The 14,616-nt window shown below is 36.6% G+C and overlaps 1 protein-coding gene across 1 annotated transcript; it reads right to left on the reverse strand.

Annotated features, from left to right (window-relative positions):
• Window positions 1–813: 813 nt before the first annotated feature.
• LOC135690229 (large ribosomal subunit protein uL4) lies at window positions 814–13,852 on the reverse strand. Its single transcript, XM_089116232.1, has 7 exons — window positions 13,723–13,852; window positions 7,846–8,127; window positions 6,148–6,444; window positions 4,652–4,815; window positions 3,837–3,926; window positions 2,010–2,093; window positions 814–1,050 (listed from the first exon to the last, which is right to left on the reverse strand). Exons 1-7 carry the CDS (start codon window positions 13,723–13,725, stop codon window positions 867–869), a joined length of 1,104 nt encoding a protein of 367 aa, XP_088972358.1. The 5' UTR covers window positions 13,726–13,852; the 3' UTR covers window positions 814–866.
• Between the last annotated feature and the right edge of the window lie 764 nt (window positions 13,853–14,616).

Consider the following 14,616-nt stretch of genomic DNA (forward strand, 5'->3'; position numbering starts at 1 on the left):
ACAGGAACATCTTTCTGCCTACACAAATCACGAGTCTTTGTTTTAACGTAGACCTGTTCAAAAATGCAACTGGACGTTCTCAATAATTTGAAAATTGTTGAAACTGCTTGTTCGCACACTATTTGTGGACATATGGCTAAATGTTTCAGGCACACATTTGTGGGCAAACAGCCAAATCAAACCTTGCCTGGGCATTCTGGTTTTATAAAGACAGTGTGGCTATTCTCTTTCTTCCCAGGGGTATTTTTCCTGAGTTGCAACAACTTGCCTTGGCTAGTGATATTCTACAAAACTAGCTTCACATCAACGCAAAAAATTATTAAAACTCACCTAGCTTTTTTAACCTTTGCTAACATAGCTTAACACTAACACAAACAGGATAGAGAAAAAATGTTCATATGTTCAGGCTTAAGGGCCATATATTTGTATTTTTTGTATTTATTTCTACCTAGCATCTGAAGGTAGTTTTTAGGATACTGAGAAGTTTATGCTTATCGAGCAGTGTCCTGGTCCTTCCTCTCAATGTGACCACACCTCATGACTCCTGCACCTGGAATTACAAAGAGCTGGCGACTCTTCTCACTCTGGGTGAAAGTTTGGTCATGCCAGGGACTCGAACCACAGACCTTTGGGTCTGTAGTCAGCCCCTCTAACAAATGAGCCATCCTTGCAACTAGGACCCTGTGACAGTAGTCTTGGCCTAAAAGGCAAGTGCCCAGACGAGCATCAAGAAGGCATCAATCAATGAAAAGCTCCTAATCGATTGTAGCTACGTTTTCCTATTTGTGCAGAATGAGAATAAAAAGAAACTGATTTAAGGTTCATTTATTTTCTAAATTTACGGCAACTCAACTACAGCTGATGGTTCATGCCTTCTTCTGTTGTTGGATACCTCTCTTTTGGTCAAGAACTGCCTTCTTGGCAGCACTTCGTCGCTCTGCATCGATAATTGCATGGCGCTTCATCGTTTTGGCATATGGATTCAATCGCAACATAACACCAACGTTCTTCAGTGGGTTCTTCTTTCTCATTGCACGGTGTGGTCTTGCTCTGCAAAGTATGATAATTACCAATCAATCATCAATCGCCAAACAACCACATCATGAATCATCAATCAATTCAAAAACATATTTATCAGTTAATCATCAGTCAATCATACATCAAAGAATCAATGAACAATAAATAAACAGTCAATCATTGGTCAATTCAAAATCATCAATCAAACAACAATCATATCAAACAACAATCATATCAAACAACAATCATATCAAACAACAATCATATCAAACAACAATCATATCAAACAACAATCATATCAAACAACAATCATATCAAACAACAATCATATCAAACAACAATCATATCAAACAACAATCATATCAAACAACAATCATATCAAACAACAATCATATCAAACAACAATCATATCAAACAACAATCATATCAAACAATAATCATATCAAACAACAATCATATCAAACAACAATCAATCAATTGCCATTTAAAATACAATCATACAGAAGGCATAAATTGTAATGCAGTTTTCATGTAGCAGAAATCAAAGATCTTTCAAGTGACATTAAAAAGAGGTCATCAAGAACATCTTGGATCAGATCTTCAAAAATGTCACTCTCATAAGAAAATGACAAATCAATCTGCCTTCTAATTATACCACTACTGTCACTGTTACTTCATCTGGTCTTAAGGAGAAAATCTTGTTTCAATTTGAAATCAGTTTTCTTTTAAGAGCACAGATGATCCTAACATACAGCATGGTGCATTTTTCGAAGGCAGACCAGAAACCTTTGTGTGACATACCAAACGGGAAAAATTTTATCTGACACTCTCTGGGGTAAATTATCTAGTATATTTCATGCCTAGACATCAGAAAAAATAACAAGCCAATACAACAGCTAACAAACTTTTCAGATGCATCACAACAAAGGAGAAACAATAATGCTATATTTCTAACAAGGGAAAATCAAGAACACCTAATGACTGTAACTTACTTTCTTGGTTGTAATGCCTTTTGGATTTCATCTGAGTTGATTAGGCGGTTGAGATCTGGATTAGTCATAATTGGGCGAGGGAGACTAAAATTTAAAATAAAGACAATTATTTGAAGGCAATTACAAAGAAATAAGGGCAATATGATTTGTCAGCATTGAAAAAGAAAATTAAGATTGGAAAGTGAGATAGTTGACAATTTAGTTTCATGTTAACAAAACAGAAAAGATTTTTTGATTTTAACAATTGTTGCTACTTAATGTAATTGTGTATTTATTATCATAAAATTGTGTTAAATGGTCTCAGAAACAATTGATAACATTTCAAACTCAAAAGCCTTAAATTATCCAAAAGTAAGATTATAACTTTAGCAAAGATTATCTGGCTGTAACGAAAAAAAAGAATATAAAATGTGAACGGAAGAGCATTATGTGTACATAAAGAACTTGCATATATTTATTCAGGCCTTGCCCGGAAAGGCGCTCGATCGAGCGCGCACGCCTAGAGCGCACCCAAAAAAAGCCTTGGAGAGCGATTTATAGAGCCCCTCAAAACGTAAAAACAATATTAACACGGAGCAAAATGAATTTTTGGAATTTGTTGAATCAACTTGATCAAGCATAAACAATCTTCCCAACAGACCGCAATATTATGATTTGCGTAAGATTACCCCTTGAGAAAAAATTCAGCAATTTCAATGTTGGGTTTTCAATATCATTTTTTTCTAATAACCCTCTAATAACCATCAAGGACACAGGCCATCAAGCGTATTCTCCGGCAGATTTATTTGATTTTCGAGCAAGCGTTAATCTTCTATTGAGGTATATATTATTTTCAGTTTTTTTAATAACTTAAAAGCGCCTGTGCAAATCAGCGATCACGTTTCCGTCCAAATTATCGCATTGCTTTTCATTTGCTTTTGCGAGTAGTAGATGTTCTAGCGTTTCTTATAGAATGGATAACATGAAAAAAGGAAACAGTTAAATGTTCGATTTAAAGCCATGCGTTTTGATGAAGCAATATGTGAAGCTGAACATAACAGTAGTGATACTGACACTGATAAAAACTCATCGAATGATGGCAACTTACATATCTAGAAAAATCTGAACAATTTTGCGACTTTGTTTTATTATATTTCTATATTTATATTAACATAGTGTTTGTTGCATGTTTTGTTATTTCATATTATGGTGCTTTGTGGTATCACCGTTGAATTTCATATTTAACATTCTTCCGAAGCTTTCGATTTGAAGCTCTCGATCTCCTAAAGCTCTCGAAGGATGCTCTCAAGGAAATTTACTTAGAGGTGCGAAATAGAGCGCCTAGAGTTTCTAAGGGGCTCTTTTTACGGAGCACCTTCATTTTACTAAGAGCAAGGCCTGATTTATTATATGCTTATGCTATAAATATATAGATAAAAGTGTTGGCAGAAAACATTTCTAGGAATAAGGACTTTGACATAAAAATGAATATGCTTGTTTGTGTATAGGACGGACTCAGGCCTGGCCATTTGAAGAGACCCATAGCTCTTTCTCCCCTACAGGCTCTCCTCAAATGCTGCACAGGAGCTACAGATTGCTCTCCTTGAAATCCATTTTAGCTTTATTTCTTTTCTTTTTTATCTACAAATAGCTCACCTGGAATAAATAGAAGAGCTACTTACTACTCCCCTGTTAAATTTTTATGGCCTGAGTATGGTGCTAAGTTTCTACTCCGTGTTTCACACCTAATGCGATCATCACCCAGAGCTGAAGCCCATCAACTGTCTTAGTTTTTTGCGGGTTCAAAGTTATAAATTTGACTGTAAGAAAGCCCAAAAAACTGCTTACTTGTAGTTAGATTTTTCAGATGACTTCTTTCGCCATGTTCCATAGAGCGAGTCAAGTTTCTCAAAAGCGCCTTTGGTCCAAATACAGAACCTGAAATTAACAATGATAGAAGATGACGTATTTGAAATTGGTTTATAAAGAAGGTTTCAGTTGTGAATTCATTTAGGTATAGACACATTGTGTACCAAACAACACAAAAAGTCCACAAAACGTCTGTAGCCTCCGACAACCTTGATGGGTCCAAAATACATCCACAGCATTGCCTGGCTGATTTAAACTCCAAAAACAGGGAAAAGGAGCATCACCAAATAGTTTGGTTCCTAAATGTTGGGTTTTCTGACTACACTTGAAATCTTGACTATCTGCTGGTAAAAGAATGAATCAGCTCTAATTCCTGTCTTAATAAGAAATATTCTGCAAGTGTTATTAATCAAATATTGTATATTACTTTCTAATGACTTTCATGACAGTTTTGTTTTTACATTCCACTTTTAATAAATCTAATATTAGCCCTGTTCCTCTTTTCAACATGAATGTGAATGTATCACACCCCTGAAAAATCAAATAGTCCTATCCCTACTTGTGGGCAAATGAGGCTTTAGATTCTGTGTTGGTTGCTCAGCTTTGAGTACAAAACAACTGTTTCTTAATCATTTTGATCATAGAGGGCAAGTTTTTCTCATCATTGCAACCAACACAGATAAGATGTCTAGGGCAATCATTAAGAACAATCAATAAATCAAATTGGGAATCAGTCAATCAATTATGCCATGAAAATTTCCATAAAGTCAGCAGAATTATAATAAAATGCCTACCTTCCAAGATGGCCACCAGGACAGAGTTGCAAGAGATTCATTCTGTCAACTTTGAGAAGTTCAACTCCTGGAAGATTTCTGAAAGCCTGGCGAATTCCATGATCTTCGTTGTAGATGACCAAGGGCCCCCTGCGCATAGTATAACGACGGTTCCTCATTTTTCCCTAGAATATTCAAACAGAAAGTCAGAGAATAAGCTTCTATTTAACATTTACTGTTCCAAATTATATACATTTACTGCTATTTTGTCTAGTATTTGCATTACACTGAAACGTCTGTCCAAAAAGAACTTCCAGAAAGAAGAAGCTCGGCTTATCAATGCTTATAAATGTTTAATAGCTAGCACCAAACAAACTACAGTGAGGTGAAGAATTCTTTGGGCTTTTCAACCCATTGCTCCTTATTTTAATCCTCCTGTTTTATTGATAAAAGCAATCAAGTATATAAATATTATGAATTTAAATTTTGTTGTAATGACTGTCACCAAAACAATTCAGGATGCATACAGATTTAGAAAGTCAACCCCCTGTTTCTTAAAACCAACCTGACCCCAGAGTACTAACTCTAAGAAAGGCAGAACACATACAAAGCCAGGGGGTTTACTGCCTGGCAACTTTTAAACTGCAGGCCTTGAAAGGAGAGGTGCTGGAGCTCAATAAAGAACCTTTGCATATGCCTAAATGGAGCTTGATTGATTGAGCACCTAGTGTGTTACTGCTTTTGAAAAACTGAATGCAAAGAACAAAATTTTGTTATTAATGATATTTGATGATGCTCAATCGAGCACCTAGAAAGTGTTCTGTTTGTCGAGTGTCTGCTTTTTGCTCCTTACAAGGCATGCAGCTACCTTGAATTCACATTTAAGGGCACTCTGTCCCGTCAGCCAACTGTTTACATAAACAAAAGGTTGTCTTTAATTGATATTGGAAAATCTTGAGAATTTGTCTTGCATTGCTGATAGGAAAATGTGACAATAGTCTTTGTATAACAGAACCAATTTAGGTGACCCCTAGTATTCATTAGGACATTGTGCTGTTAAACATTAAACTCTAGAATAATTTGTAGGTTATCTGTTCTAGGGACAAAGTCAGTTCCAATAGTGAATACAAAACAAACAAATGCAAAACTGTTATATTCTCAATAAACCACTCTAATTTGAAAGATAAGGAATGCATCTAAGAAGTGAGCTCAGCCGAGTACATTTAAAGTGAATAATCATTTTGATCATAGAGGGCAAGTTTTTTTCATCATTGCTCACATTTACAATTTCCCAGCGGACTATCAACAGCAGATTATAGAAAAATGGAGGAGGGAGGCAGGAATTGGAAATTTACCATATGAATTGAACATGTTTGGAAGGAAATAGAAGCAAAGAATCTAGTCTTAAAAGTGTTCATGACAGAATAGTAGTCCTTTTTATATTAATTATAATTGTTTGATAATTTTCTAACATAATTAGAGAAATATACTTGCATTCTTTAAGAAAAGCAAGTTACCTTTCCAGCTCGGATTTTCTTAGAGTCGATGCATTTCTGCACATCGTCATATGCATCAAGTTTCTTCAAAAGAGCCACAGCTGCTTTTGTCTTTGTCAAGCTCTCGACTCCATTTGAAACGACGAGTGGTACTTCTGGTATTTTTTCAATCTTATGTCCACGGGCCATAACCAAAGCTGGAAGAGCAGTGGCAGCAATTCCTGAGACGGTAGCATACCTACGCTGGTTCTTGTTGATGTGACGATGCCAGCGACGCCAGATTCTGGTGGGTGCAAACATTCGTCCACCACGGCACATCTTCACATGGTTAAGGAAGACCGATATGATATAGATAATAAATAGGCAAAATTGACGATGCAAAATCTATTTTTGTTTACTGATTCTCTTCATTGATTTATTTGATGTATTCAATTCAACAAGTAACATCATTTAGGGGCAAGAATCCCCCATTTTGTCTCAAGACTCCCTTTTTAAATCAGACAATTCTGGTAGGGAGATCTGAAGAACTTTTTTACCAAAATAGGTTGAAAACCATGTGAGCTTCTGGAATCTGACCTCTCTCAAGAGGTCTTTTATCAATAGACCCTCTTTATGAATATTGGACCCGCTCTTGACATTCCTACCAAGACCCTACCTTCTCTATTAAAAAGATGTAAAATTAAAAAACAAGCTTATTTAGCAAGAATTTATTTTCATTTAAAAATCTATTTCTTTATGAATTAAACTTAATGTAGTAGAAATCAAAGATGTTTCTTTCAAGTGACATTGAAAAGAGGTCATCAAGAACATCTTTGATCAGATCTTCAAAAATGTCACTCTCATAAGAAAATGACAAATCAATCTGCCTTCTAATTATACCACTACTGTCACTGTTACTTCATCTGGTCTTAAGGAGAAAATCTTATTTCAATTTGAAATCAGTTTTCTTTTAAGAGCACAGATGATCCTAACATACAGCATGGTGCATTTTTCAAAGGCAAAAGAATATTTGAGGAAATTTTCAGATTGTTGTTTAAAAATTTTAAATATTCATAAATATATAAGAAAGCTAAATAAAATGGTATATATTTTAGATTATATATATATATCAAATGGAGAATATAAGAAAATTTGCAATTGGTTTTTCCAACTTGCGACACAGAAAATCCACTATAGGTTTTAAAAAATGAATATATTGTGGCGTTTGTAGAATGTTTATGTTAACCTCCTTGGCTAATGAGGCCCTTAAAAAGGGGAAGGATACATTTTCCACTGTGCATAGATTCACCAGGCCTAGTCATAAGACTTTTAGCAGGGGAGCAGTAAACATCTCTCCTAATAATCTCTGGGTGAGCTATTTGCAGATAAAAAAGAATAGAAAGAAAGCAAAAATTGATTTCAAGGAGAGTTATCTGTAGCTTCCCTCTGGCATTTGAGGAGAGCCTGGAGGGGAGAAAGAGCTTTGGCTCTCCTCAACCAATTAGAGGAAATATGGATCTCGTATTGAATGCTGTGGCGCTCTTTAAAGGAAATTTGGTATGTAACATTTTTATGTAACATTAAGTAATTTTCCTAACGCTTTTTGTATTGTATGTTTGGAAAGGTTTAAAGTTGGAAGCATTGATGTTGGACTCTCAGACCATCAGATATTGCGTTGTAAAGATAGATTCAACAATCAAATGTAAGTTAATGAACAAAGATAATTTTGTTGAAAGATACATTTCCAAAAGCTCCCTGGCCAGATCTGTGAGTACCACCACCACGGACACGGGGAATACGAGCAACAGCACGACCAGTTCCCCATGACTCAGCAGAGGTCTGGTGACCAGCAAGTCGGCTCACTGCATATGGTTGTCTCTTATTTTTGGCAACATTGGCATGGACAAAGTTCACAACATCGTGCCGGATTGGAGAACAGAAAACGGCTGGCAAAGGAATTTGCTCTGAAGATTCTGCCTTTTCACCTTGATCGTTAAATACTGAAACTAATGGTCTGCTGGCCTAAAAAGAAAAAACTAGCTTAGTTAATATTGAGTGCAAATTGCAAGGGTGCAAATTGGTGACAGACATCTGGGGTGACAAGGGGGTGTTTGCCCCCTAATATTTTGGAGGACAATAGTATTTTGTTCTAAAACAATGGGAAATGTGACATCTTCTTATCAAAACAATAGGCTTGCCCCCAATATTTAACAAAATGTCTGCCCCTGGTACAAATGCTTAATACCTTCCCAAACTGAAGAGTACAGCAGTTTTCAACAAGATCTCATGTGGCACTGCAAACATCATGTCGCATGAATCTCTGGGACAAAACAGAATGAAAACTCATTCAAGCAACGATGAAGCTGCACAATCTGATGAAACTTTTGGCCATATTGTCTTTGATCTTGCAAGGTTTGTATACCAATTTAATTTAAAGGTATTAAGAATATATATATAATGGAAAAATCATTCAAAAAAATTCCCCTGCTTGTATGATTATAAGTTCTCAAATTTCCATAGACAGTTAACGCGAGTTGGAAAGCAGTTTTCTAAAAGATCCCAGGTGTGCAAACGCAAAATTTAAACTGTACAAGTCTGCACTTTTGTAAAATTGTGCATTAAACTGTGTATATGAACAACAATTATAGCACCTAAGGATATGGAGAAGATGGCTTTGAAAAAAGCAAACATTTAGTAAACTAAAGCTTTTTGTCAGACACTCTTCAGCGTTTAAAACGTCAGAACATAGATCAAAACTCTACGCTAGGAAATATATATATATCCCAGTTGTGGATCGAAATAGGCCAATCAGAAAACAGGAGCACACGACTGTTGAGGTTGACCAATCAGAAAGATAATAAAATTGACATGACTGATAGTCATGCTGTATCTATCAATTCAATGCAAGATATATATTGTGTTTTTTGAGGAAATACGTTTCTCCATTTGCCCCAAGCAAAGTGAATACCTATGTCATGCCCAGATCCAAAAAAGTCATACCCAGATCTAAAAAAGCCACACCCTTCACCAGATGTGCAGGGATATTTTCAAAAAAAAATCTCCAGTGTGCATTTGGCATACTATGCAGTCTAGATAACTACTAGCACAAAATTTTTGGATTATATATATAATATATATAGTTCTCCCATTTCAGTGGCAATAATTCAGGCATTTCTTAATATTTAAATACACAAAACTGCCTTCTTAGAGTATGATTTGATTATGCATATCCTATAATTCTAAGCATTCCAAGGTGCATTCCAATTACTTAGGCCTGAGGATCTTAGGCGTACACCCAGGTCTTGTTCAACGTTCGGCATGCAAACCAACAAAATATCTTTTGGCATGCATAAAACAAGTAGCCACCTACATAGTTGACACGAAAAAGAATAAAATAAAGACACATGCGCCACAGTTTTCTCTATTAATCAGTTTTCTTTGTCTGCCATACAATATTTATAGTTTTACTAATTGCTCATATTTTTGGGCAAACAAATACCCCTGGTGGACCTTCAGCGTATAGTTGACATCAGGCCTTGCCCGGAAAGGCGCTCGATGGAGCGCGCGCGCCTAGAGCGCACCCAAAAGAAGCCTTGGAGAGCGATATTTGATTTTCGAGCAAGCGTTTATCTTCTATTGAAGTAAATTTTATTTTCTTTTTTTTAATAACTTAAAATCGCCTCTGCAAATCAGCGATCACGTTTCCGTCCAAATTATCGCATTACTTTTCATTTGCTTTTGCGAGTAGTAGATGTTCTAGCGTTTCTTATAGAATGGATAACATGAAAAAAGGAAACAAAGTTTAATGTTCGATTTAAAGCCATGCGTATTGATGAAGCAATATGTGAAGCTGAACATAACAGTTAGTGATACTGACACTGATAAAAGCTCATCGAATGATGGCAACTTACATATCTAGAAAAATCTGAACAATTTTGCGACTTTGTTCTGTTATATTTATATATTTACATTAACATAGTGTTTGTTGCATGTTTTGTTATTTCATATTATGGTGCTTTCTGGTATCACCGTTGAATTTCATATTTAACATTCTTCCGAAGCTTTTGATATGAATCTCTCGATCTTCTAAAGCTCTCGAAGGATGCTCTCAAGGAAATTTACTTAGAGGTGCGAAATAGAGCGCCTAGAGTTTCTAAGGGGCTCTTTTTATGGACAATGCCTGCCAAAAGTACTTGGAACACCCACCAATTTACGCTGCATTTGATATCTTTCATTCCTTTCATGAAAAAAAATTGCTACTTCCGCCCCCTTCCCCCTCAAACAATGTTGATGATTTAGCGAAATAGCATAAAAGAAGCGCAAAAGAAAGTGCTTCCTAAAATCCTAATCCGTTTGATAGTAAACCAACATTGTTCCGTGGGGGAGAGGGGGATGATTGGTTTTGACCTTGGAAATTGATGTCAGTGTTCCAAGACTTTTGGCAGGCATTGTCTGAAAATTTTCTCGAAAACAGCAATCTGCGATATCAAAACATTGTGCTACCCTAGGGTTTTCGATGGTGCTGATCTCACTGCTACTAATGAAAATTCGAAATTTTCAGTCTTTACCCAGTTAAAAGGGGGGAGGGGGTTGGGACTCTGAACGATTGATATAGTAGATATCCGAGTATTGTTATTTGTTACAAAAAACATTCTACTGATTTTTTCCGTCAATAACATTTAAATCATTATTGAAAACAAGTATTTTGTGCAGAATTCGATCATCGGTTTAAGAAAACTATCAATTTTCAAAGGAAAAACAGTACAGTTTAGTGCTTTTGAAAAAGTGTTTTTTTCTGAAAAGTCCCCTTATTTATGGTTTAATTATTGATGAAAAAACAAAAAAATTCATGAGAATGTCTACAAACCATGCATGATATAAATAATTGCGAACAACATGCTGGTGAGAAACTGTTCAAATGGCTCAATTTTATCCATCATAACCCTCCCAAAACCATCTACGAATTTAATAAATTTGCTTAGGCTATGCTCCTTCGCATTCACATGTGGCAACATGGTAGCGCTCATAGACACCCCATTCCCTATTATTTTCTATCTTCCCTTGTCCCAGTAATTGGAAAATGGTTTGTGCCAATTATAATTGTTCGTTTTCCATTGTTAAAGTATGCTAGGAATTGAAAGAACGCTCCTTTCCTAATGGGCACGTGATGTAGTATGAAAATGACTATTGCCAATGGTTACCAACGGTCTACAGCCACGGTCTACACATTTAAAATGTTCATAAAAATCGTATTTTTCAAAGAAAGTAGACGAAACCTCGTCAGTAGGTGTGCATGGCTAGTATAAAAAATATTGTAGGTTTTCAGATCGATACAAGTTGTAAAACTGAAGAAATTCAGGAAAGTGTCAACGGTCTACACTTTCTGAGAATTGAATTTGAAGTACTCTAGATCTTATTCTCCTTTTGAGTGTAGACCGTGAGATTTTCGTCATATTTTGCCGTTTTCTTCATGGAATTCATACAAAGGTTAATTTTATCTTTGAGGGGTATTATTATACACCTTTTGGGTGATTTTGGGGGCAAACCTCCCCCTGACAAGTCAGAAAATTGCGAAGAAACAGCCACGGTCTACACAACGGTCTACAAGCGTTCATTTCCGAGGGTGAGAGTTGCCTTGCGGGGCCTTGTCCTTCACATCGACGCGCGCTACATTCGATGAAATAAGATATTTTGTTGTGGAAAATTTCACGCAAACAAATACAGCAATCAATTAACGATGAAATAATCTGCCTTGCGCTTTATGAAGATAAAAGTAGCAGGTAGAGTCTAACTTTGGCAAAGGCCATTTTGGCAATGCAGTAACAGTAGAGAAGAGGGCTTTCTTTGTAGTGCTTCTGGGCCAAGCATTTAGGAGCGCAGGAAGGCGAGTGGATGTCAGTTTTATTTCAGTTCCCTTACCAACCAACATGGAATAGTAGATCAATCAGTTGGGAACTCTGATGTGAGAAACAAGGGGTTCCTTTCTACAATTTAGGTAAACACTCTGAAATTTGTCATTTGGGCACTGAATTGCACTATATGAATGTCATTTGGGCATTGAAGGGCCTATATGAATGACAACTTATAAATCCGTGATAAAAGGAGAGCAACTACCCGACATAATTCTCAAATACGACCTTATCTATAATTAGAAACATGAAACAGAGGAATCGATGTCACTTTTATAAAATTGCATCCTTTCCATTTTTAGATTATTTTCTAGCTGCCACTCATATTTGTCTCCTTCATCTATCCCATTATTTCTTAGACAGCCATCTGGCTACGAGCCTTTGAAAAGATTCAAAATACAATCTTGATCCTATTTATTGGAAATCGATTTTGATTTTAGCAATTTTCACCTTAATTGAAATATGGCATTTAGTTTTATGGGGGTAGCTTACCTCCACCCTCGAAAAAAGACAATACCCCCATATCTCCTTATCGGTAACACGTACGATGTTGAAAATGGCAGAAATGGAATCAGCACCATCAAAAACCTATAGGAGGATATTGGTTTTGGTGGAATATCTAATAAGCTTCAAAATGAAATTCAGACAATGCCTGCCAAAAGTACTTGGAACACCCACCAATTTACGCTGCATTTGATATCTTTCATTCCTTTCATGAAAAAAAATTGCTACTTCCGCCCCCTTCCCCCTCAAACAATGTTGATGATTTAGCGAAATATCATAAAAGAAGCGCAAAAGAAAGTGCTTCCTAAAATCCTAATCCGTTTGATAGTAAACCAACATTGTTCCGTGGGGGAGAGGGGGATGATTGGTTTTGACCTTGGAAATTGATGTCAGTGTTCCAAGACTTTTGGCAGGCATTGGAGCACCTTCATTTTACTTAGCGCAAGGCCTGTTGACATCAAATGCAGCCTGGAAGGCATTACCCCTGAATACTGTTCCAATGGCCTTCATAAAACTAAGTCCCACATCACTTTTGTATATAAATAAAATTTTGATTTATAACCAAGCTGTTTCCAAATTCTCACACTTTCAAATTTATTCCCACAGAATTTATTCATAGCAATGTTTTGAAAAGTGACAATAAATCGTTTACTGCGATGTCAAATGAGCAATAACATTTTCAAATATTTTGGAGTGTCAAATTATGCATAGGCAAAATTAACTGTACAATAATTTCTCAGAAGTCAAAACTTTCCGGCATTTATCGATGCAGGATCATCTGTACCATTGGACGTTTATCGAAACACGGACAATGTTAACGTTTCGTCTTTGATGGGTCTAATTTCTTTAAACTACCCATCCAATAAGCAAAAAGGAATTCCAATTCAAACACTAAAGTTTTTACAAAAATGAGCGAAAATGGTAGCAAAAAGCAGCCAACTGAAAATTACGTTAATTTCGATGAATCAGGACAGGCTTTTTGTATGAATATGAGCATTTTACTCAAAATGTCGAGCGATGGCAAGCTGGAAGACTGGGGAAAAGGGCCTAGTTAAATGTGAGCCGCCGTGGAAAGGAAATCTTTGCACGGCGAGAAAGACACTGTAAACTGCTTGATGCTACAGATAAACTTAGAAACAACAATTGGCGTTCTTCTGCGTTGGATGAGAAAGATTTCAAGAAATGTATTTGAGGAATTTCTTACCATTTTTACCTTATTTCCCGTTCACTTCGGGTTTTAATCACGAGTTGATGGCTGCCTGAAAGAAATGCCAGAGTATTACACGTGTAGTAAGGGGACTGGTGCGAGAAATTCTCTCGCGGGTTAATCTCGGGTGACTATCAAAAACGGGACAGCCCGCGGAAAGGAGATTGCAAGACGGGTTCCATCTGATGTGAACCCTCCAACTTCTCCTGGGGGTTCCTTAATTTAGCCAGCTCTTAGATGGGGCTTGTTGGAGGGGGCTTAAACGGGGTAGGGGGCTGGCATGTACAAATAGTCTTCAAATTGCTATTAATATAGCAAATTTTGTAGCTTTTTCACAAGTTCTTTTCACTTATTATTCTTATCACTTTTCACTTCGCAAAATATCAAAGCACAGTTTTTTCTCAATTGTTCCCTTGTAAAAGGTTATCAAAACGCAAAAGTTGGCATGTTCTGGTGAAGGGTTTTGCAAAGGTTGGGAATTTTAAACGAGTTACAGCGTAGCTTGTTGGTCTCACATTTCTCGTTCAATTTGGTACGCTGTACTAGAGTTTTCACACAATTCATAATGCCCTGCCTCCTAATAATTTTCAATCATTTTCTTTAAACTAGGAATACAATTGGGGGACCTTCTATCTGGCAAGGTAAAACAGCACAGGGACCGCACACCAGTCTAAATGTGGGAGGGCTGAATCGGGCGTGATCGAATTTTTTAGGCCACGCCCTCTAGAACGCCGGAAAACGCCCATTTGGGAAAACACCCAATATGTCTTTTGGATCCACACACGGCAGACTTTTGTCTTTGTCTTTCAATGTCATGCCACCGCAGCTATCTACAATATTTTATCCCTGGAATCATGAGGCTCTGGTACCCAGTGTAGGCAATCTGCCAAA

This window comes from Rhopilema esculentum, chromosome 1 (genome assembly GCF_057945365.1).
Source record: "Rhopilema esculentum isolate cy_ngs chromosome 1, ASM5794536v1, whole genome shotgun sequence".
Classification (NCBI taxonomy): Eukaryota; Metazoa; Cnidaria; class Scyphozoa; order Rhizostomeae; family Rhizostomatidae; genus Rhopilema; species Rhopilema esculentum.